General features: G+C 45.2%; 1 protein-coding gene across 2 annotated transcripts in view; it reads left to right on the forward strand.

The window, feature by feature from the left end:
- TP63 (tumor protein p63) overlaps positions 1–25,617 on the forward strand; it is a 101,895-nt gene that overhangs the window by 62,236 nt on the left and 14,042 nt on the right. For both annotated transcript variants that reach the window (XM_027884096.1, XM_027884097.1), the window contains exons 5-10: positions 19,620–19,806; positions 21,481–21,596; positions 21,912–22,021; positions 22,299–22,435; positions 23,434–23,516; positions 24,502–24,638. In XM_027884096.1, coding sequence (XP_027739897.1) covers positions 19,620–19,806; positions 21,481–21,596; positions 21,912–22,021; positions 22,299–22,435; positions 23,434–23,516; positions 24,502–24,638 — 770 coding nt within the window. The remainder of the gene's footprint in view (positions 1–19,619; positions 19,807–21,480; positions 21,597–21,911; positions 22,022–22,298; positions 22,436–23,433; positions 23,517–24,501; positions 24,639–25,617) is intronic.

Genomic DNA, 25,617 nt, shown 5'->3' on the forward strand with positions numbered 1-25,617 from the left:
CAAGTGCTAAGCATGCAAAGCAGCCCGGCAGAGCTCAAAGAGGCATCAGCAGAGTTGCCTCCTTACCTTTCCAAAGGTCACGGCACGCTGACCCAGAAGGGAGGCAGCGGCTCCAGGGCAAAGAGGGTTTCCTAATAGCTGCCGATTTCCCCCATAGCACTGATCTGTTTAAGGTGAACTGCATCAACTGAGCACAGGTACAAGCTATTTCAGCCCTACAACAACAACAAAAAAAAAAAAAAAAGGTCGTGCAAAAGCTGAGTGGCTGTTTAATATGTTATTTTTTTAGTGAAGTATATCAGGTAGGCTGGTGCAAGACCTATTGCTCACTTTGTAGACAAAGACTGCCCTTGGAGATGATCGTTCCTTTCTTTAGGTCAGCTGAGATATCACATTTGTCATAGATATTATGTCCCTGCCAACTCGATGCAGAGCACACAGAGCTTTGGCAGTGTGCTGAAGCAGCGTAATTCTGTGTGTTGCACTGGTGGTGCTCCATATGCTGAGGGCTTAAGCTCCAGTGCTTGGCAGACCATATACTGTGAAGAAATTCCTACTTTGTTTTAAAAAGAAGTATCCTGGGTAGGGATGCCTCCTGTATAGAAAGAGCATGAACTTTATTATGCAATGGAAGTCTTTTCATGAGGTTTTGCTATGTGCAGGTGTGTCAGATTTGTTATTGTAAACACAGCAGGATAGCTAACCAAGTAAGAGCTTAGATCCTCTTGCAAATAGACGCGAGTATTGATACAAACTTTACCGTTTCCAGTTGGTAAAGATAACACTTAAACATTGGAACAAAAGTTGGTGGAGCCGCAGAAGGAACGTGCTACTTCTTCCTCATTTTTGGGTTTTTTTTTAGAGGTATTCTATAAGAATGGATTTTTTCTGAGGAGAGCAAAATATTACTTGTTTGATAAAAAGGAGTGTTTTATGATGTGCTGATACACGTTAGCTGCTGAAATTCATCTAAATTCAGCTTTATGAAAAGTTGAAAAATGTGCTAGAGGAAACATAGGAAAACAGCACTCAGGCTGATCTGCCTTTCCTAAACACTTGAGACAGGACTTGGGTCTAAATTTTCTGGCTCTGTTGTTTTCCCCATTAGCCATGATGGCTATGCTGCCTTGGAGCTTTCCTCCCTGCATGTTTTGGGCCCTGGGGTGCACCACACTCTCCTCCTGGGGAGAGAAGCCACCCTGCCAGGAGATGCCCTGCTCAGGAGCAGCAGATTTGGCTCCCAGCCCAGCCTCGGAGCCACTCCAGCCCTGTGATTTAGATGTAATCTGGGTAACATTGTGCAAGTTACTCCCTCTGCCTCTGCTCCCCCTCCTCCCCCTTTCTGCATACTCACCCTCAAATCTTGGACTGTGTCACTATGATCCTGTGTTGTAAAGTGCTTGGACCCCTGATGTGAAATGCCTGAGGGGGACGTCTGGACACTGCTGCTTGCTATGTGTACCCTCTCAGTAGTCTTATCTTTCAGGCCTCTTATTTTGGCTTAGTTACAGGCCATTAGAGTCTTTCTACAAACTAACTGTTGAGGCAACCAAAACCTATCTCCAGGCTAAGACTTGAAAGCCAAATGCCTCTTTGGTTATCGCTTCCCCTGTTTGAGATCTTGAGCTTTACCAGTAGCATTGGTCCTACTAGGTGTGAAAATTACTGACCCAGCAGCCATTTGAGAGCTATGGGAATAAGGAAAGCCTCTTCCTGTTTCATAGGCAGAGCATGATGCTGTATTAGCTGTGGTGCCAAGCCTTGACAAACTCACCCTGCCACTTGTCGGGTCTTATTAGCTCAAGTGTGTGAGCTGTGGTGGGGAGCTGACTTGCTCTTGACCTTGCAATGGGAGCAAAGTGAGCCCAGGCTTGCTATTAAACCTGCACCCAGAGCTCCTTGGACCCCCCCCCCCCTTAAAATACAGGGCTAGAAGAGATTCCCATGGGGAAGGGATGGGAACGGTGCCACTGGGCTTGGTGCCCAGCCTGAAGGGTGTTTGCAGAGCCGGCAGCGGGGCAGGCAGAGCACCCGCTCTGTCTGCATTTGAGCATCAGCATCACCATGGGTGGGAGAGAAAAAGTCTTCCCATGAGATGTTTGTCCAGTGTCTGAGCACTGAATGATCCCTTTTCATTAATCAGCAGGGTGGTGGCTGCTTTTGCAATAAGCTCCTTGTCTCCCATCTCTTCTCCTGCAAACCTCTCATACAACTCATTCTTAGTCATTTTTTTTTTGACCCATCCTTGGTGAGTTCTTGTAGGCATATGAGCAAAGTGGACTTTTAACAAAAAAGAGTCTGTGCATTTCTACAGTAAACCTCTTACAGTATTGGTGCTCACAAAGGAAGTGGTGAGGCCCCTAGGAAAACTTTCAGAAAAGCTACCATTAGTTCTGTAAGGTTTGGCAAAGACAAAGCGCACGGACTGGTTGCTTTGCAATCAGTTTCTGTAAGGAATTCATGAATTTGATCTTTATTTGGCATTCCCTTTGTGTGCTGACTTCTCTGAGTCATTTTTGCCCATTTCCTTTGCCATACCTCTCAAAAGGGCTGCAGAGGTTGGAGTCTGTCTTTCTGAGCTTGTTTTTCAGCAGACTGATCTGTGCAAGATAAAGATGGGGAGAACTGGGTTGCTCTGGTGCTGCTGGCGTTCAGAGGGAGCACTGCAGCGTCATCCCTGGCTGACAGCAAGAACAGCTACATGGGCAAGATGAGTTCCAGGATGATTTTGCAGGGACACGTGCTGGAAGAAAACAATTTCCATGCTGCATGTCTTGATGCCGAGAGCACAAAAACCCTCTGATGCTGTTAGTCACTCTGTTGATCCCAATCTGTTTAATGGAGCTATTTTGTTTCAATACACTGATATTCTGATGCGCGTTTTGCAGCTTATTTCAGGGAAGCTTTCAAAACATACACTCATGAGGTGTACCTCTGAAGTGAGATGGCTTGGTAGCATTTTAAGTGTTGATAAATCACCTGTCCAGGATTGACTCTGTTGGTTAATGATTGAGAATGGCTTACTTGTGACTGCTTCCCTCTCTACCACACAGGTCTGAGCTGTTGCCAATCACCCCCTTGGCTCTGGAAGTCCAGCTCCTGGGATGCACCTTACATTGGACCCCCCGGGTCACGCTGTGTCCGCAACGTGACCCCAGTGTAACCTGCTCGCTGGGGAAGTCAGCGTTTCTCTGCTCCCGGGAGGAGCAGAGCTGAGCATGCAGGCAGGTGCTGACTGCCAGAGAGTGAGTGGTGCAGGATGGCCAAGCATTCCTGTGTGCTGGGGACTCTCTGGCTCTGAGCAGCTTGCTGCCCCCCAGCCTGCCTGGCATGGCTCAGCAAGGGTGTAGCAGAGCAGTTCACTCAGCTTTTTTTAATGTTGATTTGTTGAGGTTTTTTGGGTTTTGTTTTGTTTGTTTTTTTTTTTCCTTTTTCCACTGGCCATACCAATCTGATTACACCTTTGAGGGATCATCTGCCCCTAAAGCTTAATTAAGGAACTCTTGTCTGACTCGTCACTGACTCACCTGCCTCTGTATGAGCTCATGTCTGACTTGTCCTAGGAAGATAGTGAAATATGTCAGGCTTCTCTGAAATATAGCAGTTTTTTGTTTTATTGCATCCCTGACATTGCTGTTGGCTCCTGCAGAGGTGAACAGAAAGATGACTGCCCCAGCTTGGTTACTTTTATCTCAACTTAGTCGCTTACCTCTTTGTGCCTTGAAAAACCAGATGGGGTTTTGCTTGCACAGCTGTAGGTATGTTAGAGTTAATAAAAAAAAATATTAAAAATTAAATAACCTTTGAGTTTTGGCTTCAGGCAAAGTAGGTGAAATGATGTGTTTTGGAGATGAATGCTCTTGCAGGAGGCAAGATGTAGCTTGCAGGAGAACATCTGCAACCAATCCATTCTGTATGAGATGGGGCCAAGACTTGTTTGTATCTCAGTACCTGTTCAAACATGTTATAGCACAGCAAAAAAGAGGTTTTGAATGCATTGAGGAAGGGTGGGTAAGACGGGAAAGAGACATCAAGCTGAATGTTTGCTTAATAGCTTTGATTTCTTCATTAAACTTTTAAGCACTTTAATAATTTGATTCGCTGCTTTCAGAGCACTGTAGATTTTTTTTCTACTATTATATTCCTTTTCTTTCTTAAAAGCGAAAAAACTCCACTCGTCTTGGTGCTGTGAGGTGAGCTTGCTTTCTGGCCTGGAGCAAATCTGCTGTTTGCTGCTCCTTTGTACCCTCCCTGAGGACTGCCGGTGGAAGGATGTTCTGTAATTCATTGATCAAAGACAGTGCAGAAACTCAGTTACCAGGCTGGCTGCCCGGATGCCAGAATGCAGCTTCCCAGTCCAATGCCCCTTGCCAGCTACTCCCATCTTCTTTGTTCTGTAGGAACTGAAAGTAGCATGAACCTCTTGTGACTGCAACTTGCAGATCTCCTTCGCCTGCCTTTAATTGTGCACCTGAAATGCCTCTTTCTCAAGGCCTGTGGCAGCATAGAACAGTTACATGACTCAGGAGCAGCTGAAGTGGTGAGCTTGGCAAGAGGTTGTCCTGCTGAGGTTCTCATATCATCATGCTGATGTTTCTTATCATGTTGAACTCTGTGGCTTTAGGTTTTATGTAAGATGACCCCTGAGATGCACATGCAGCTGTATTATTGGTTTGCATGTGTAACTAGTGAGAGTTTTGAAGGTACAGACTGTGTACGACTGGGATCTGTTCTAATTGGAGTGTAGCAACTGTTACTTGGATCTTTTTCATTGTCTTGTGGGCTGGATTCCTTGCTGGGGAGCTGAGGGAAACTGATTTGGGCTGAGTAAGGTGGAGAGTGTAAACACAGTGCCTCTAAAATCCTACCAAAGGAAAGGGCATGTATTCCAAATACTCTGTCCTATATAGAGATGGGGTAGTAATACTACCTGGGTAGTATTTTGCCAGTGCTTAAAAACAGCAGACTGCTTTTTTGTTCCTCCCCTTTTCTCAAACCAAATCCTGCTGTGACTTTGCCAAGAGTGCTTGTGTAAGCGAGGCAGTCCTGGTCATGTGCTGATCTTCATCAAGTCCTCAACAGGGAAGTAAATTAAGAACTGCAGGATGCACAAATGCCTGTCCTTGGCCTTTGATGTAGACAGGGCTCTTCCACTCTGCATTTGCTCATCAGAGGGAGGTTATTCTTACATGTCTTCATGCCATTGTCAAGTGCCTGGTGACTCTTGGTGCTGCTGTTCACTTGCGTTCCCTGGCTGGCTACCAGGAAGGCCTCCTACGGCTTGTCCACACTTGGCAGGTAGACACACATCCTAGGGATGGCCTTAGGCTCCATGCAGTGTTGTGTGGACTTGCGGGCTGTGCCTAGAAAGAGATCTGCTGTGTCTGTATGGTGCTGCAGCAATGGGCAGGGTTCATCATCCCTGGCACATTGCAGCTGGAACGTGATGGTTTTGGGGCTGTGCAGAAATGTCTTGGCCATGCCTAAACTCATTTTTACTGCATGTCAGACACTGGGTTAACATGTGGCCAGCCAGCACTCCCTGCAGCTGCACTATGGCCATGCCTTGAGCAGGAGCACTGTTTGCTTTTGCCTTGCTCTGCAAGAAGTATCCTGACCTGGAGAGGCATTCACGGCCATGTTCAGATGCAGATTATATCTCACTCCCTCATGCTTCGGCCTTCAGACGAGGAATTTAGGTGGCCCTCGTCCTTCCTTAAATTTGTTTTGCTGGACTGCATGAAGAGCCTGATGTGTATTTCAGGCTGCCCAAATGGGTCTCTGTCCTGATATACTGTTGTCTCATGCAGTTTTCCTTTTCTTCCTTCAGATCTCAGTTGCCTTGACACTTCTGAGAAATTGGAAGAACTTTTCTTTTGAAGAGAGTTTCCAAAACGGTTGCCTGACTGTGGTTTTGTTTGCTTGCTTCAGAGCTTCCATCCCGAGATCACTGAGGAAGGTGGCTGAAGCCACTAATGACACCCTCTTATTCAAGCATTGGCTTAATGCTCCAGTTTTATCTCTCTCCTGTGCAAATATTACCTTGTCCCCCAAAACCTCTCTTTGCTCTTTCTGATACAATAATGCCTCCCAACCCACTACAACCATGTGAAAATGGGTCCCTCTTGCTTTTGCAAGGACTTTTCAAGGAGCTTGCTGTTTGGAAAGTCAGCCCATGGAGAATCACATATCAGCCTGTGTGGGAATGGGGTGGTAGGGGTGTGTTTTGTTTTGTTTATTTCCCCTTGGCTACACAAGCAGCTAAAACCTGTAACCTACAGGAGTTGGAAGCTCCATGCAGAAAATTAGCTTAGGTTGGTGGAAGAGTTGAGATCGCATTTTTCTTGGCTAATTAAAGGATTAAAGGTGCAGAGATTTAGAGCAAACTGTCAGAGTGCTACAGAAGAGAGCCTTTGATGGTTGAATCCGACTTGAGATTAAACAAATTGCATTTAAATAAGAAATATGTGGCAACAGTTACAGTCTAGCTGGGCCTCTCGTTTGCTGTCCTCCAGGGTCAGGTAGCTAGTGTGCTGTGGCTAGGGCTTCTTTTCCCTTACCAGCTTCCTTCTTCACAAGTGTCTCCCCCTGGATTGTTTCAAATCTGTTGCCTCCATGCTTTGTAAAATGGGCTTTTTTTTTTTTTCTAATGCAGTGCTTTGTGCAGAGGAACCTTGTTCTCTACCTTACACAATAATGATCTGCTGCCCATCACAGTAGTAGCATAGTCACATCCTTGTGGTGTGTTCTGTAATATTTCTGATCCTGTTTAGGGGTTTTTCTGCATCCTGGTGCTTTGCTACTTGCAACTGGAGAGCTAAATACTCCCCTGTGGACTCTTTTCTGTTGCTCAGTTGTGAAGCTGTTGGATGGAAAGAGTCTTTTGGGTTATGTCGGTTGTTTACTGGTGTCTTCCTCTTATGTAGTGGTGGCTGATAAAATTCTGGAGATGTAGTTGGCTTCTGTAGGTTCAAAGTCCTTGCCTTCTTTGATGTCAATTGATTGTCTTCAGTGGGCTACAATTGCAAATGGTTTGCCAGTGTTAGTCCCAGCCCTTCTCCTGCCTTTTTATTTGGATAGCAGTAAATTCAGAGCTGCTAAGGGGATGTTTTAAGTGTTACCCGTGATAGCACTTGCAGTGGTGAGGCTAGTGAGCTTCACGGTAGCTATCTCAGAACAAACCTTGCTTTCTGTAAGGGCAAGAATTCATCTGTAGAGCATCATACAGGATAACAGCATGTTCTGTCCATGGAGACTTTGCACCTTTCTCTAACGCATCACATATGAGCTGTAAGGAAAATGGGAGTGCCAGACAGTGTGAGCCAATAACTTCTGATGTTGCAACTCTGTCTTGTTTTGTTCCATTTTGTTTCATTTCTTTTTAGGGAGGAAGGGGCTTGCCTTTCATTAGCTGCCACCCATATAAGATCAGGAGGCAGTTTTGTTTCTTTTTTTTTTTTTTTTGTTGGGAAGATGGAGAAAATCACAAAATTGAAACTGATGAAAAATCTGCTGGGATTCCATAATCACTCAAAAATATGGCATTAGTTACTAATTGGGTGTGGTTAGTTGGGAAATATGACTTTAAAATTATGTTTCCCAGGGAACTATTCCTGTTCTCATTGTTATCCAGTAACAAAGACTGCTTTTTGTTTGGGAAAGCAGTCTTGCTTTGAATGGGCTAGGTGTTCTCACAAAGCATCTGTTGCTTGGGGTCTTCAGAGCTTGCAGTTTGCAAATGAAGAAGCAGTGTAGAGGTAGTAAGGTCTGCAGGGACAAAGAACTGTTTGGTGTTTTCCTTGGAAAGCCATCTTCAGGTTGTGGTTGCAAGGATTTACATCTAAATCCACATTCATTCCTGTTATGTTTCCAGTTAGATCATGCAAAGGACATAATTATCTTTGTTACCAAGTGAAATAAATCAATTGCTAAGTATTGAGAGACTTGATATAATCTATTTCTAATAATTTATAGATCTGTTAGTATGTCATGAAGTATTTTGGCAGTTGTTCCTGATGAGGTTACCTAGCAGACCTGTAAAGTGCATCCAGGTCCATGCAAGCTTGTTTTATGCAGTTATGCTTTCTTGCTGAAGTTTCAAAGCAACCTAAAAATCAGATATACGGACTGTGCTGTGATCAAACCTTCCATTTCTTAGGTGATATTTTACTGCACAGTTTCCTTTGGCTTGCATGTCCACTGGGATGTGGTTTTTCTTTCTACTCTTAGAGGAAAAGAAACGCAAAGCTGAAGATTGTTATTGCTATGAGGGATAGGAAGGACTGCTGCTAACATTTTCCAAACTCACTGCAAGCCCTTTCTCAATGCTGCTCTACAGAACAGCTTTCTTCCCTTAGCTGCTGCAGTTGCATGGCTTCAGGGCTGCTGGAGAGCATGAGAAAAAGGGAGGAATACCCCAAGCCTGAGATAGGCTTGTTGCTCTTCCTAGCCAAGAAGATGCCACAGCACTGACCTCACTAGCTGCCTGGGGGTGAGGTGCTCTATTCTGGAGGGGATATATCCGTGGCCTGATGGCTGCAGCAGCCACACTGCTACGCTCCTCAGCATGGAACTGTATGAATTGTTTCCCACGGTACGTAGGAAAATCAAGGTCTCAGTTCAGTAAGGCACTCGAGTGAGTGCATAACCTCTAGCACGTGAATATTCCCAGTGAAATCTATTGGGTTCTGTTGGAGTCAGCAAGGCTGCTCCCAACCTTAAAGGTAGGCATCTGCTTAAACACCTTGCTGAATCATGTCTTGACTTTGAAAGTAGGTTCAGGAGAAACCACATGAGTTGACTCGAGGACTGTGCTTAGCTAGGTCATTGTGGATGGAAGGAGAGGGCTGAGAAAGGGGAGGATCTGGGTAAAACACAGATCCCAGAACCCTGTAAATGCTGGTAATAGCTAGTGACTGTGTTCTCGTTTGACTTTCTTGCCATTCATCCCCAAAGCTTAATTGTATGAATAAAAGGTTTAAAGGTTTGACTTAGTCACCATTCATCCTAAGTATGCTGGAGTTGCTGCCATGCTTTATTGATCTAGCTTAGATCTGAGTTACTACATCTTTATGCTCTCAGTAAAACTATGATTTGCTCAATTAGGTGTAATTTCTGTCTTTCCTTACTAATCCTTAAATTTTCTCTGTGGCTGAGAACTAGAGTATGGCCTCATTGGATCTGTAATTGCAGAAAACAGAGGGATGTTTGCAGAAATGGTTTGGTTCAGTTTGGATCCTCTGTCTTCTAGGAGGAGGAGAGAGCCCTTATCTGATGGTCTTCATACAGAGGAAGAACATCTGTCCCTGGTTGGTGTCTGCGTGTTAGTTTGTTGCCTTGCTCACCATTCTGGCCAGAAAAGCTTTGTTGGCTTTTCACTTTAATTATCAATGAAATGCTCCGCAAGCAGGAGAACAATATTTGCATAGATGTAATTCTGGAAATTGAGTGTAATGTGATCAGGAAATGGGACAGGTCCTGGCTGTTATCATGGAAGAGACTTGCTGGTACCTGCACCTTGTTTCAAATGTAATAAGATCTGACTCAGGATAGTTTCCTGGACGTTAACAGAGAAGACTCAGTGCCATTTTGGCAAGGGACTAGTGCTAACCTTTCTGCACAGGAACAAAAGAGATTTCTGGCAAATTCTTAAATCTGTTCTGAAAGGGCTGCTAACAGTACGCTAAAGATTTAGAGGGAAATGGTCTCCCTTGGAGCAGAAAAGCAGGGGCGTGTGTGTGTGCTTTCAGGACTTTCTTTTTCTGAGACAGAAGCCAAGGAACAAGGCGCTTGTGTGCGCTGCCAGTGAAATCTCACCGGGAAGACATGATGCTACTTGCAAGGTATGCACAAGACAAGACCAGAGGCGCCGCAGTGCTTGATTACTGTCAAGGGCTCAGTTGGAACTTGTCTTTGCTCTTTGGCCTGCAGCATTTATGTAGAAATTGGGGACGCTGCTGCTTACTTCCAAAGCTTTGCCTTGATGGGTCCTGCCCACATCTAGGCAGGGAGGAAGGGGGGGGCTTGGAGCTTATGAAGTAAACAGGAAAATTACTCACCTTAATGATGCATTTCACTGGCACTGCCACTTTGAGAGGCTGTCAGATTTAATGCTTTTTGTCTTTCCTTCCATCACCTCCCATAGGTGTGATTAATATTCTATTAGAAGGATGAAGTGGAGAGGTATCTGTACTTTTCTTCAGGGGGAATAAATGGGGGAAAGCAAAGTGAGTAGGAGAGAAAGGGGATCACCTTTTTCCATCTGAGCCATTTGGTGCACATACAGAGTAGTGTTCACTGACAGACTTGGCTGGTGGCCCCTTGTTTTATCAGAGCATTCCAGTTCACAGCTGAACCCATTGGCCTCCCAGTTAGCTACTGGCCCTGCACCATGGGGTTCATTGACCAGTTCCTCACTCCAGAAACAGTCGGGGAGCAGTCCTGCACTTGTCACAGCATAGGAGATGTAGCACCGTAGGAAGGCAAGGAAAAAAATATGATCTAAATGTGAACTTCTTCAGGGATTATTTGGCCTTTTTGTAGAGTCCATGGAATCTAAACCCTAAGCCACGAAAGAATGAACGGGATAGAAAATGTATCTGGGCAAAGGCGTTTTAGTATGAGAGGTCAGAAGACATTAAATCTGGTTTTAGTTTTGAATCCCTTTAATCATCTCTCCTGTATCAGAATGAGCATGCAAAGACAACTGGTTTGCATCTCCTGTAAGTGACCCAGCTAGGAAGATGGGCCAGTATTTGACACACATACTCTTACCCTTGCAACGTGCTGACCCTGTGGCATTTTCCAAGTAGGACAGTCCTTTGGCATGAGCCAGAATTTGGGTGGAAATCTGTCACCATCTAGCAAAGTGTCCTCTTTCCAGGGTGTTGAGTGGCTCGTGCAGTCTGTGGCAGAATGCCTGATACCTCTGAGTCTGACTCTGTCCCTGAGTTGCAAGCTTGGGATGTTTCTGATTGAAAAGACTATGTTGCCAGACCACCTTTGTTTGTTTTTTGGGGGTTATTTTGTGGGGGGCTTTTTGTGGTTTGTTTTGATGTTTTGTTTTGTTTTTTTTTTTTAAATGTGTTCTATCATCTAGCTTGGCTTCCCTCTGCAGTAACAGATACTGTACTAGTGACTCATTCACTTTCCTCTGAGTTATTAATGAAATGCCCTTATTTGCAGATGCGGGAACTAAAAAGAGTTTTGGACTTAAGTCTTTAATTGGGCATTTTCTTGTACCCTGCTCCTTTCCCTTGATTGTTAGCTGGTGTGGAGCTTAACTGAACCTGTGGCTATATTCCAAATTGCTGCGGACCCAAACCCTCTATCTACTCTGGGAGGGGCCTGAAAGATCTTGACCTGGGACTTTTAGAAGCTGACTCATGTTTTTGAAACCAGGTTAGATTTGGTGGGAGCAGACACATTTTGGAGAGCTTTAGGATTTTTGCTTTGCTGTTTATCTTAATTTAGCAGCCTTTATGTACGTACTACTGTGCTGCTTCACTCCTTATGGTTGAGTTCATCACCCTTTGACTTTCAACAGGGGACAAAAGTGACAGGGAGATTCACTAAAAATTAGTGTGTCATTACTCCATACAATGTTTCCTCTAGCTGATTAGGCTTTTTGGAGTTTGGCTGGTAGGATGGAGCATGCTGCAACATGTGAACTTTGAAACAAGTGAGATCTGGGAGGCTAATAGGAAACACACAGCAGCTTTCCTCTTAGGCTGAACCTAAGAGAAAAGAAAGTTTAATCTCCCATGCTAATCTAGGAGGAGGTTTGAAATGGCCAGCTTGGGCTTTACTTAAAGCAGTCCATGAGCGGAACAGATCGTGGTGCTCAGTATCAGAGGCCAAGGCCCATGAGTCAGTAGCAGTATGTGGTGGAGAGGGTTGCTGTTGGGAGCCTGAATGTGTTGTTCTTAGTTCATTTTTGGAGTCCTTTGCAACAAAAATCTGATTTCCTTTAAAATCAAGTTGAATTAGATCTTAAGTTAGGGTTGGCTTCACAAAAGCCCTTCTGCAGAGGCATACTGACTTAAACAGGCATGATTAACAGTGCTGACAAAAGTTAAGCTTATGCTGAAGATTTTTTTGCCAAATCAAGTCATGGAGGTTTTTACTTGCAGCTTTGGTGTATACATTCTGATGTAATGAGTAGAATTGCCTGGAAGGATTATTGCTGGTTATGTCATTGTTCTAGTGTCTAGTTGGTGTGATGCTCGAGGTCATACAATCAAATGAGTTTCATGTAAGCAAACACATGTAGTCATATATGTACTGTCCACTCGCATTACCTGCAAGCGTGTGCATTTTTATATAGATGTAAATACTTGCAACTTCAGTGTAGCACTTTGCAGTGGGTTACACTCTTGCTAGGAAGATGTGAAGTAGCCACCTGTCACTGAGAATCATGGAGCTATGAGAAGAGGGAAGAAGTTCAATGGAGTTGTTCACAGAACTGCTTTTGCATTCACTTTAATGGTTAAAATTTTTGCCCTTGAACTTTACTGGTTTACTAATTAATGCTCAATTATTGAAGTGGATGTTTTTCAAATCCAATTTTAAGTGACTTTAAGCCTAACTTTAATCGCTCCTCGTTATTCTGATGAAATTTAACACGTCATAGCCTTTAGGTGAGTTTGGGTAGCATGAGAGAGTGGACTTCCTACAGTGTGTATTTCTTCATGTTTTATCTCCTGTGGCAGGCAAACAGGTTGCTTATTTGTTGTGCATTTGTAATACAGAAGCCACTGGGAGACTGAGATATCAGGGAAGATGTTGTTCAGCATTGGGTCAACTTTGCCTTTCAGCAGATTCGTTCTCATTTCATACCTTCACCTCACTACATTTCTGGTGCAAAGTAATCTATCAGAAATGCAAATTACTAGACATTGTTAGCATCCGAAACTTGTTCGGTACTGCTGCAGTTTCAGTCTAGAAATTAGCAGAGAGACTGGGCACAATACCCAAGCAGCATGTGAGCTGGCTCCATAAGCTAAGGGCATTTGACTGCAAGTCTTACGATTTTGGTTTTTAAAGAAATTAATTTCAAAAAGGTTTACAATAATACACTAGCAAAGGAAGAGAACTCACAAAATCAAATCATAAAGCCTTCCTTTACACCCATTAGTTTGTATCAAAAAAAAAGTGTAAAGCTCACCTCTGAAGTTTTCCATTGGAGGTTTTTTCCTCTTGAAACAGGATACTTTTCAGTTAATTATTTTTTGTTGTTGTTCATTTTTAAAGTGTTTTCGAGCCAAACTTGAAGAGGTCTTCAGTTGTTGATGAAGCAAGTCTGTAGATATGAAACTGAAATGTAAAAGTTCTTGAATGTAAAGTTTTCAAATTTACAACTGTTTCACAGTGCAAAAGCAATATGGGAAATTATCAGTGTCATTTCTGCTATCGTTGTGGCTTTGCTGACAGTGTTCTCTAGGGATATTCCTAAAGCAAATGATACATCCTGATCAAGGTAGTTTTGAATTAAAACCCCTGGGAAGCCTCAAGCAAGACACAAAATATTGTCACATGAAGGAGTGATCTCATTATCCTAAAGACGGGAGAATCTAGCAGATGCCCTGAATTCGATATTTTGGGTAATTTCAGGGGGTAGCATGACCAGCTGTGAACGTCCCCTTCTCAGCCTGCCTTCTGAGTCGGGGTGTTTGCGGGGCGGTGGAAGGGGGCTGGGCGGGAGTGTGGCACAGAGGGAATCGCATCGTGCGGGGAGGGGGAACGCGGAGCCGTCTGTCTGCCAAGGCGAGGGGGTGGTAGTGCCTCTGTCGGAGGGGAAGAGCTGCTTTTCCCCCCTTGTTGCACCCTGCGATGGCACAGTGGTGCCACAGTGGCCCGCGGGCCCCAGGGGAGCGGGCGGGTTGCAGCGGGCAGCGGCCCCTGAATCCCTGTCCGCAGGCTATGTTTCTCCGCTCTCCTCCCTGCCACCCCTCCCCTTCCCCGTTTACCTAAGCAGGTCAACACACACACGCACACAGATATTTATTTTTTGCGCTAAGGTTTCCAAGGCGCAGCAGCAGCTGCCGGCGCTGGGAGTGCCGCCTGCCCCGGGGCAGCCCCGACACGCTCCTCCCTCCCCGCGTCTCCCGTTCCTCCTGCGGTTTCCGCGGCGCTGCCGGTCCCCACGCACCCGTGGGTCGCGTCCCCCCTGGGCGCGGGCGGGCGGGCGGCCGGGGGGACGCGGGGCCCACCTGCCTGATGTCAACATCCCGGCGGGCGAGGCCGGCAGGAATGTGCCGCTCCCCGCCCGGCGCAGGTAATTAATCCCTGCGACTGACAGGTGGCAACAGGCGGCCTTTGGCTGCGGCTCCCGGGGAAGAGCGCTCGGAGGAAGGATTTTAATAGCTCGTCAGCACCGTTCGTGCGCGCCTGGCAAAGGCGGCAGGGAGGGGGCAGAGGAGCCTGAGGGGGAAACGAAGCTTAAGTCTTTGCAAAGGCAGACGCCCTTGGGTGATTCACTGCCCTTCCTCAAGAGGGAAGAGAGTGTGACATGGTTTTTCCTTTGCCCCGGGGTGGAGAAATTTGGTAAATGTCTGCAAAGCACTAGTGGGGCTGCATCAGCATCAGCTCCGGCTCCCATCCTCCCGGTCATCGCTGGATGGCTCCCCTTGCAGATGGGCGATGCTCACTGGTACAGTGGGCTGTGAGTCTGGGGGTTTTTGCCACACACGGTGGATCAGTAGGCACCCGAGGTGCTGGTGATTGCTGGACCTGTCAGTTGTGCCCATGGTTTGAATATCTGCTATGTCCAATAGCGGCAAGCTGTCCGCTTTTCTCTGGAGCCTGGTGAGATAGAGGACTTTAAACTGAGGCTGCAACAAGTTAGCTAGCAAGTGGTGGGGTTAAGATTATGCTGAGCTGAATGTTACATCTGGAAGGAGTTGTCCATGTCTGCAGTGCTCCTGTTAGAGCTCTTCTTCACTGAGTGTCCTCTGGGTACAAGTTGATTCTTAAAAGTGTCTGTGTGTGTGTGTGTGAACACAGGTGTTTCTGATGTGCCCCCACACGCTCCCAACAGTTTTTTGTAAATGAAAAGTTAAATCATGGTTTATCAAAACAAAAATGTTTAAGGTGCTTGAGTAAATCTCAAGTTTTATTCTTAGTAGGTAGCTTCCTTTCTTTCCACTGCCTTTTTTTTCTGAATAACTGAAACATGCAGATAATTTTCTATTTTTTTTGTGACCCTTTTTTTTCACCTGTGAATACTTTGGTGGAGGTAACTGTTGCTTTCCCATTCTTCCAACCTGTTCTTTTCATATTTTTTTCCCTTCTTGGAGTTAGTTTGGGAGAAAAGGCATACTTGACTGATGTGGCTTTGAAAACATCAAGTAGAACAAATCTAGTTAACTGAGTTGAACTAAAACATGACTACTTGAAAGAAGTTTGAAAAAGATTTTAAAGACCTGTTGATCTGAGCAGAAGGGACTCAGGGAGCTGTAATGCTGTAAGCCAACCTCTGGGATCACCTTCAAGTTGACATCCATCAGTATTTGTAGTGCTGACTGAACCCTGCTCCTTTTAAAGATTTAGGAGCCGTAATCCCCTGGCTAGATCAGATGGTAAAGCAGATATTTGAGGTAGATTTTAAAAGGAGTGCTTGGGGGATTTCACTGCATCAGAGTTTTGCAGGGGAGTTGAATACTCAGTGAAAAGCCAATGCAGCTTGTATTGCACTGTGAGCATTCAGTCCTTTCTAGCAAATATTCTCCATTTGAGAGTCGAAAAATGTTTTGTTTTCTCCTTTAAACCCTCTCTTGACACACCTTCCGGAGAAGGGGCTTACTGAGAAATCAGACAGGTGTTGCCTGATGGTAGCTGGAGTGTGTATATTGTGGTACTGAATTACCAGCCAGGGTGCCAAGAGTGGGTAATACAGTACGTCTGCACAGGCAGGTGGGGAGAACAGAGCTGCAGGCACTGGAATGTTTTCATCTTTCCTTTTAAAACGTATTATTAAGCAAAAAGCTGCATTCACAACAGGCAGTACTCGAACCCCAAAGAAAAGTCTGAGCTAAAAGCTCTTTCCTCTCCCTCTTGAACAGAGGACACGTTGCCAGAGTCAACTCTTTTGTTTTAAAGGACATTCAGGTCTCTGTCTGGTGGAAGTGGTGTTTGCACTCCTCAGGCTGTTGGCACAACTTTTGTTCCTACTGCTGGATAATGACTATTGTTGTCTTGTTAACTGATAGGCTTGTTTGTTGGGTCAAGCTCATTTTTTATATTCGTTCTCCAAATTAATGTAGTTTTCCTTAAGTGTGTTGATTAATAGTCATGCTTTGGATTTCTGGGAATTTCTCGTCTCCTGATCTTACCCCTCACTCAGCGAGTGTCTGTCACTTCACAAATCAAAACAGTGGCAGTGGGACACCTCCTGCAAGGTGGGGTTGTTTGGGACCATTGAGAAGCAGCAAGAGGCACTGATCCTTGCTTGCAGAAACTATCTGAGTGCACAGACAGCTTCTGCCTCGGGATTTTTTTTCTGAAGCGCATTTGCTTTGAAATCTATATACAATATCCTGTCTTGCTCTGGATACAGCGATTATCACTGATCCAGTATGAAGTCGCCATGACCTAGTTGTTTGCATCTATTTATGCCAGTAATTGGCTGTGCATCAGGTTACTCGTGGTTGCAGCAAAGTTGGCAGGGCGGGAAACTCGAGCCCCTTACTGTCTGACAGCAGGTACCCCGTGGACAGATTTACACCAGTGTTAAATGACTGCCCGTTCAGTGATTACACGCTTGCAGGCGGCTGTGCCTGGCGTAGATGTGAAATCATGGCTCTATGCCATGTCTTCAGGCCCTGTGCAGTGCCTGTGAGGCTTGAACTCCTTGCAGTTGGGTGACAAAGGTGGCTCAGCCCTCCTACTGTCTCGTTTTCCTCTGCTGGGCACTGTTGCTTGCATCGCCATGCCCTGACCATGTCCTGAAGCAGAGGTGAGGCTCCTGGTTAACCTCCTTTTCTGGCATGCCAAGTTCAAGATATTGGCCAGAACCCGCAGCTCTTTAGTTTACCCTATGTTTTGGGAACGTATATATATTTCTTTGTTGGACAAGCTTGTTCATTAGCTCTCAGCTGTTTGCTTTCTGTGAAATTAAACTGCGGGTCCAATGCTTCCCTTGTTGGTTGTAGCCAAAGGGGCTTGACAGTAGGGATGCCAATGGGTAGATGAGGAGCAGATCCCTTACTCCGCTGGTGGAGGGCCATGTTGTTTGATCAGGAGCTTCAGTATTCATGCTGGTGTGGGCTACCTCACTGTCCTTCTGAAAGCAGTGATTTTTATTTTCCTCCTTTCTTGTAACCCTAGCTTTCTGTCTTTGAAGATATTATACATAAAATTACAGTCAACACCACTAGTCCTGCTTGGTGACCGAGGGGTGTGTATCTCCTTCCATTTGTTCAATTCTCCAGATGCCTGCAGACATGGACACGTTGGCTCCTGGCGTGTGCTGTGCCCTCTGTGCACTGTTGCTCTTCCATATTTGTGCTTTCATTTCAGCCCATCACCTTTGGGTGCCCAATTTCTTTACACTTCAGTGATGTTAAGGCATCCAAGTGATTAGTTGGCTTTTTGAGATTTTTGAGGCTTTCTGTCCTTGAAGCCATCACAATGCTATGAGCAAACTGATGTATTGAGGGAAACAATGCTCTACAGATTTTCTTCCTCTTTCACATATAAATGATTCTTCTTCCACCTCTTCAGATGAAAAGACAAGATGGTGAGCTCACTCTTACCTTCAGTGAGGAATTGCTTTTTAATTAAAAAACAATAAGGAATTTCAGGTTTAAAAGATGTACGATATAAATCACCATCTAGATCTATTTCGCAACTTTTTTTTGTAATTGTTTGGCATGTTCCCTGTTTCCGCGGGCTGGGTAAATCCTTTGTGGGTTTAATCTCTAGCCTGCAGGCACATAAAATACATTGCACAATTTGGCCTTTGCATTTTAAAGAAATCTTTTTTCATAGCTTAAATATATGTAGCATCTTCTTTGCCACATGGCAGGATGGTGTTGAGTGAGGAGGGAAGGGACTGGCTTTGGCTTATATTTAATCCCCTCTCCTACCCAATGTCTCTCCCAAGTTCGGTTTTTCCTGTGTTAGCTATGTGTATACCACTTTGAAATGCAAATAATCCCTGAATATCGCTAACTGATCCTTTTGCTGCCACGTCAGCCACCACCCATCCATGCACATCCTGGCTTTTCCCATACCAGTGGGGTGGATGGCCCAGTCGTGCTCTTGACCAGTATGAACCTGTTGCTGCTCTGTTTGAACAGTTGGGAAAGGGCCTATATTGGCCCATGCCTGCTAGAGACCTTTTTTTGTGGAAAAAACCCCTCAAAAAAACCTCGGGGCTTTCATTTTCCTTTCTCTGCAAGAACTGAGGAGATGGAAATGGGGAAATGCCAGCAATTCCTGTGGGTTACATTGTTAAGAGTTACTGGGAGAGCTGTGCACTCCTCAATGTCTGAGCACCAGGAGAAAACCGAATACCTCTGGAGTGGGGTACTGAAAAAAACTGCCATATTTTGGAACAACCTTGTAGAGCAGGGAAGACTGGATAGTCTCCTTCGTGGGAGACATCCAGGAAAATGGGTTCAGGTTATGCAGTACCGAACCAATTAAGAGTTCCCTTGCAATCCTCCCTGCTAAAGCACATGCCTTTATTTCATTGAGGGGTTTTGAAAAGAAACCAACAACCTCAGCCTTGATGTGTTGCTGAGTAAAGGTTTCCAGATGTGAACGCACTTTAGGAAAACACTGTTTCAGTGTTACTGTTTTAGTGGAGAACATCTTAAGAGAAACCTAATATGCTCCAAAAGAGCACGGTGAGCAGTGTTCCAGGTGTTCTTTGCATGGACACAGCCTCCCTTGTGGAGCCAGCTGCAGAGTTTTACGCTAGGTCTCACCATTGACCTGGTTTCTGTGTTGTTCAACTCTTCTGGTCTTTGAATATTTGAAAAAAAAAAAAAAAGTTATTTTTTAAATACCTCTTGTGGATGTAATGCTTGGAGTTTAGATGTGAGGGAATTGCTACAGAGGTGCTCAGTAGATGTATGAAATAGTTTTAAAAGATGACTGAAATGTCAGATTTGGTACAACTCCCAGATTGGTCAGTCTTACTTTCAGGTACTGTTCAGTGCCAAGGTTCATGCTTTTATTTCACCTCTCTGCAAAAGCAGGAGGGTTTCTTCAAAAATAGGATGAAACACTTTACCTATGTGGTTTCCAGTGCTTCCAAGATTACAGGGTGCTGTGAAAAGAGTAGCATCTGTTTTTTAGGTGGGTAATGGGTGTCCCGTGGAACAAAAGAGGTGTGCCCAAGAAAAGTAAAGACTTTATGTGTTTGTATGAAGGAAGTGCTCTTTATTTGAAGTTTTTGCCTTTGGTAAAACTAGGATTTAGATTTATTCTCTGCTGTTTTGAAACAGGTAAAGGTCTAGGGATTTTGTCATTTGTCTGGAAGTGTGGCTGTTGTGCAGACAAATGCAATGCCTTGGTGCTTTCAGTTACACATGCAAACCCATCCTCATCCTTTTGGTCTGCCTCTATCTCTAGGTGACCTTCCTGACTCTCTTGGTCTTTTCACCTTTCAGTATTCCACCGAACTGAAAAAGCTGTACTGCCAGATTGCCAAGACATGTCCCATCCAGATCAAAGTGATGACCCCACCACCTCAGGGAGCTGTCATCAGGGCTATGCCTGTCTACAAGAAAGCTGAACATGTCACTGAAGTGGTCAAACGGTGCCCGAACCACGAGCTGAGCCGGGAGTTCAATGAGGGTAAGGAGGGCAGTGCTTTGCTGGCAGTCCCTCTCCAGAGCTGCTCGGCTGATGAGTGGCCAGTGCAGGGATTTGACAGCAGCTTCACAGCAAACCTTCTGGAAACAGACTTCCCTCCCTCTTGTGCAACCTTTTATTTCCCATGCTTAGCAGGAAGCGTCATACAATACTTTAGTTGTCCCTGTGCAAGCATGTCCTTGGGAAGAAAGTACTGAAATAAACCCCACGCCTGCTTGGGTTGGATGGATGTCTGTCCCCATGGCAGGCAGTGTTCCTCTGGCAGCCTTTCCCTGCTCTGCTTTTGCCCCTGCAATGAGAAGCAGCTGTTCCTGTGCTCAGGAATGAGCTTCCATGTCGCTGGGACAGGGATCTAGTAACAGGATGCAATATCATCTCTAGTCCTTAATCTCTGCCTCAAAGACAGAGGGGCTGTTTATCTCTAGCAGGACAACACAAAGTGTCAGCATCAACTGTAGGCAACCAATCTGTACACTTACCACTATTGGTTCAGTATTAATATTTTAATCTTTTACTTGCTTCTCCTCATGTTAGTGAAGTAACAGCTGTTTTTAAAATGTCCTGGGGTTTTCTGCAAACTCATGGGCTGGGTTCCATTTTGCCTTGGCCACTTAAGTTCAAATAAGTTCACATGAGCATCTGTTTTATTCTACATGCATAATTTATCTCCTACTGTAAAAAAACCATGTTGGTGTCAGTTAGCAGGATGTCTTAGGAGCCTGGATCCCATTGCTGGCTACAGTGCAGGCAGCTAGACAAGCCCAAAAAATAAGCAACGACTTAGGAGTGTAAAATCAGTGAGACAGTTCTTCAAAACAATTTTTCGTATTAGAAAGTGCTTTTCTGACAGAACTGGATTTTTTGAGTGTTGATACCCTTCAATAATAGAGTTTTAAGAAAGAAAAAATTGGAACTATAAATTCTCATTCTGAAATAGTTATTGTCTAGAAATAAGATGTATTTTGAGTAGGAAATGAATAGTTAATGTACAAAACAAATTCTTGAGATGAACCCATAGTAGGCTTCTTTCCTCAGAATTTAGTTATCTGTTGTAGAAACACTAAAGAAAACTTGCAGAAAGGAAACTTTGAATTATTGGAAGGTGGCCTAGGAACCAAGAAGATCATGTTCCCTTCTGCTGCTGTAGGCAAGCAAGATTTTTCAAGCTGTTAACAAAATGCATGTTTCTCTTGCTACTTGAATCCTTTTTAGCTCTTAGGATCAAAACTGATTGGAGGGAGCAGGAGAGGGCTAGAAATTGATGGGGAAAAGAGTAGGAATTGCAACTTGAAGGATTTTGCTTTATGTATGCATTAGAGAGAGGAAAAAAAAGGCTTTCAGCTGTGTGAAAATCCACACGAATTATGTGCTGGAAGAGGTGCTGTCGACATTTGGGCTTGCTTAGTCTGGGATCTTGAGAGGCCCTTGTTCAAGTTTAGTCACAGGTGCCCAGAGTGAGCTTGAGAAAGTCTGTGTTGCCTTTGGTGTCTGGCATAAGGCACCTTGGGAAGGGATGCTTTAAGGGCTGGGAGGCATGTGTGTGCTCTGATAGACCTCTGGGGCCAGGAGTTCCCTTCAGAGAAGATCTTGCCACCCTGTGCGTGACCTTGCTTCACTGAACAGTGTCTCTTGCTTTTTTCCTCCTTGCCCTTGCAGGGCAGATTGCACCTCCCAGCCACCTGATCAGGGTGGAAGGGAACAGCCATGCCCAGTATGTAGAAGACCCCATCACCGGGAGGCAGAGCGTGCTGGTCCCCTACGAACCGCCCCAGGTATGTTGTGAGATCAGGGTGTCCTGGTACACAAAGGGGTGGGGATTGTAAGGCTAGTCAGAGGAGTTGGGATCTTGTGCTTTCCCCATCCTCATCACAATGAATCTCTTCTTCCTCTTTGTCAGAAATGAGCTATTAAACACCCTCTTTATCCCTTGAGGGCTGGAGTTCTTCACTTCCTTTAAGGAAGCCTTGTAGTGGGGGCCTTTCTCATGCAAGTCCAATTGCAGCTTGGGAAATAAAAGAGGAGAGCTTGGAAAAAAGCAGAGCTTTCCATCCACCGTCTCTTGTGCTCATCCCCTTTGTCTTATCCAGGTTGGTACTGAGTTCACCACAGTCTTGTACAACTTCATGTGTAACAGTAGCTGTGTTGGAGGGATGAACCGTCGCCCAATCCTTATCATTGTGACACTGGAAACAAGAGAGTAAGTAGTGTATCGTATGTAAACCTTTGCTGGAGAGGTGGCCTTCTGGCTCCTCTTCCACTCAAGGCAGCATTCCACATCCTTAGGAACAGTTTGATTCAAGGGGCTGTGGGATATTTTGTAGATCTTTGCAGGTAGGAGTTGCCCAACTCCTGGGAAATCCTGACTGGGAAATGGGAGGTTTGGGTCTATCTGCATAGCCTGGTAGGAAGCTGAGGGGTGCTGCTGACCTGCGTCCAAGATGCCAGCTGATGTTTCTTCTCACCTCTCTTCCCAGTGGGCAAGTCTTGGGCCGCCGGTGTTTCGAAGCCCGTATTTGCGCCTGCCCGGGCAGAGACCGCAAAGCAGACGAGGACAGCATCCGCAAGCAGCAAGTCTCTGACAGCACAAAGAATGGTGATGGTACGAAGCGCCGTAAGTAGCTGGCAGAGCTGGGCAGATTGCAAATTGTGCTGTCACTGGGTGCGGTGTGTCCCCGGTGATTGTGCTGCAGGGACAGGGTGGCGCTGTGCACGGGCTTGGGGGCAAGAAGACATGAAATGTCTGTTCTCCCGGGGTGAATCAGCCTAAAATAGGAGCTGGTGTTCACAATATAGTGTTTGACAAGCTGGGTTTGTGGGCTTTCTTACAGCACTGCCAGTGGTGCCTGGGGGGATGTTTATTTGCCACCTTCCAATTATATGCCTGGAACTCAGCTTTTTGAACCTTTACTGCTTGTTTGGGGCTGTGCTGTTATTCTCTGCTTCATTTAGCCAATGCCTTGTGCTGTGGCATGTGTCTTCCAGCCACAGGGATCTAGATTAAGGCTGCACATAAACCCTGCTGTGCATCAGAGGTGCTTGGGCAAACAGCCTGTCTCTGTGCTCTGAAGAGTGCAAAGTACTCATTGGACAGGCAGGATGTGGAAATCCAGCTTTGGTTTCCCATGTACACTCAGTGATGGCACTAGGCTGAACAGCAAGGCAGATTGGAGTGTGGCTTTGTTTTCTCAGTGAATACTGCATGTTCCCTTCCTGTTGTCTCATTTTGTGGATCAGTGATTCACCAACAGCCCAAGGGCACTGTAATGCCAAAACTCACAGCCTTTCCTGTAAAGTTCTAAATGTGGCTTGCTGGGTTTTTGTCTTATGTCTAGTGCTCTTTGGCTGATGTGTTTCCCCAAATGGTATGGCCAGCCAACATCTGCAGTCATGTCTGCCTTATGGAGCCAGGAGAGCTTGCAAACGCAATTCTGGACTGGCTCAGGCAGAGATCCTTTCAGAGCACTACAGATCTGAGCTGGCCATGCACTTCATGTCTCTTTTGTGTCTCTTTTTGCCTTCTTCCTCGTACCTTCCTTCCCCTCCCCGTGTTTTTTTTGTTGTTGTTGTTTTGGGGTTTTTTATGGGATGATTTTGGGGTTTCTCTTCCAGCATTTCGACAAGGAACTCATGGCATCCAGATGACTTCTATCAAAAAGAGACGTTCCCCAGATGATGAGCTCTTATACTTGCCAGTGAGTTCTCTGTATCTTTGCATTTACCTTATGTTTAGTATCTTTCTTGGTGACTTGAGACTCACCTAGACTTCAGAGAGAACTGATGATGGGGCTGGGATGTGGAAGAATAATTTCTAATTTTTTTTAATAGCAAGAGCTACTGATTTTAAATACATATTAAAAAAAAAAAAAAAAAAAAAAAAAAAAAAAAAAAAAAAAAAAAAAAAAAAAAACCCAAACAAAAAACTAAAAATCCTGTTAGCTGATGACAAAGAGTGGCTTGTGCGAGGCATATGAGAATATCGCAAGGGATCTCTCTGTCCTGGTGGAAACACTGTCTTTGAGATCTAACTAGGTTTCCTCCTCTTCCATTTCTGGGTCTGTGGCACATGACATTTCTCTAGAAATACTGAGTGTTGTCTTACTGATAGGTGGATGCTTCTCTGGCTTTTATATGTGTTACCATTGTAATGTAGTGATAGAAGTGATAGTAAGTATAGGATCAGAAAGGACAAGAATTGTCTGTAATGCGCCATTTAGCTGAGCCGTGTTTAGTTGGATAAATCACAAACCACAATGTGCTTAGAGGAAAAGGGAAATCCAAACCAGCTCCCAAATTCAAGTGCTCTCTTTTCTCAAAGCGTATAAGATTCAGCACCAGGTCTGCTTACATCTGAGACAGGTAAAGACATTTTCTGTCTAAATAGATTGGCTCAGAAAGTTGCTTTGGGTTGGCATGGATTTACACTGAGCCATTACAACCCCAAGATGTTCATCAACCTGCAGTGTGAGATTATCACTGTTCAGCATTATGTGCGCTCCCCCTAATACAAGGCTTAGCAGTTTCATTGTGTATGCATATTGTATGCACAGAGCATTTGCATCCTGCTCTTTTTTACTTGAATTTATCTAAACTCACTAAGGTGGCTGTCACTAAGGAGTATAGATGCAGTCGTTTTTAAGCTTTTTTTCCCCCACCACCTTTCCTTTTCCCATGATGCAGGTGAGGGGACGGGAGACATATGAAATGCTACTAAAGATCAAAGAGTCCCTGGAGCTGATGCAGTACCTTCCCCAGCACACAATTGAGACCTACCGGCAGCAGCAGCAACAGCAGCACCAGCATTTGCTCCAGAAGCAGTGAGTATGAGAGTGCTTGCAGTGGTCAGTGCAGTGGGGAAGGGGGAGAGAGGAGAGAGAGACACAGAAGGCTTCTGCACAGTTGTTCATAGGGACATGGTACTCAAATGAGGGCCAAGCAATGGGACAAAGCAGTCCTCCTTCCCCAGGTACATGTCCTGATTGTTTTCAAGGTCCCTTTTTAGTCTCATGTCCCACACATTTAGCTTTTGGCCTCAGAGGGTGATTGAGGACGGGCTCAGTTCCTCATTTCTGACTTCCAGCCAGAGCCCAAGGGGCAGCACAGAAAGGCAGAGCCATTGACAGCCTGTGGTGAGAAACCTGCTGTGTGTGCCTGCCCTAGCTGGGAAGCACAGGCTGGGTGCACTGCTTGCTCTTTTGCTCTGAGGAAACGGCAACAAACGTGGAGCTGTCTCCCCATCTAGGGGTATCCATCTGAGCATCTTGCCAAAGTGTGTAGAGCTGGGACTGTGAGCACTGGCTCAACTGAGTGCTTGGAACCCACTGCTGTGAATCTCTGGTGTGTTGGAGGGCTGGTGTCTTAGTGGGATAACAATACTTTAGGTTGCTAAGCTATAAAACAGGAAGCTGAAATTCAAGAACAAGGTTGAAACATGTAAGATTTCCTTTGTGACCCGTGGTCACTTCAAAGAAAGACTCTACAAATGCAGTTTCAAAGTGTTACCGAAAACTGTACTTTGCCAACTGACTCTCCATGTTGCTCATGAGAAATTTTCCATCTGGGCAGGCATAGGCCCTTTCTGAACTCAGCTGACAGGGCTGCACTGGTATTGCTTTGGGTGGTGCCAAGAGGATGGGGAGAAGAAGGGCCAAATAAGTGTCTGGTTTCCATATTCCTCTCAGTTCCCAGAGCTTTGCAGTTACAGAGGCCAGGTTCAGAGAATGACTTCCCAGACAGGCTGTAAGCGGTGTCATTCATGGGCATTGCTTCACCTGCTGTCTCGGGTGACACAGAATA

This window comes from Empidonax traillii, unplaced genomic scaffold, assembly GCF_003031625.1.
Source record: "Empidonax traillii isolate 1590-97213 ecotype Southwest subspecies unplaced genomic scaffold, ASM303162v1 scaffold138:size3245559, whole genome shotgun sequence".
NCBI classification, from domain to species: Eukaryota; Metazoa; Chordata; class Aves; order Passeriformes; family Tyrannidae; genus Empidonax; species Empidonax traillii.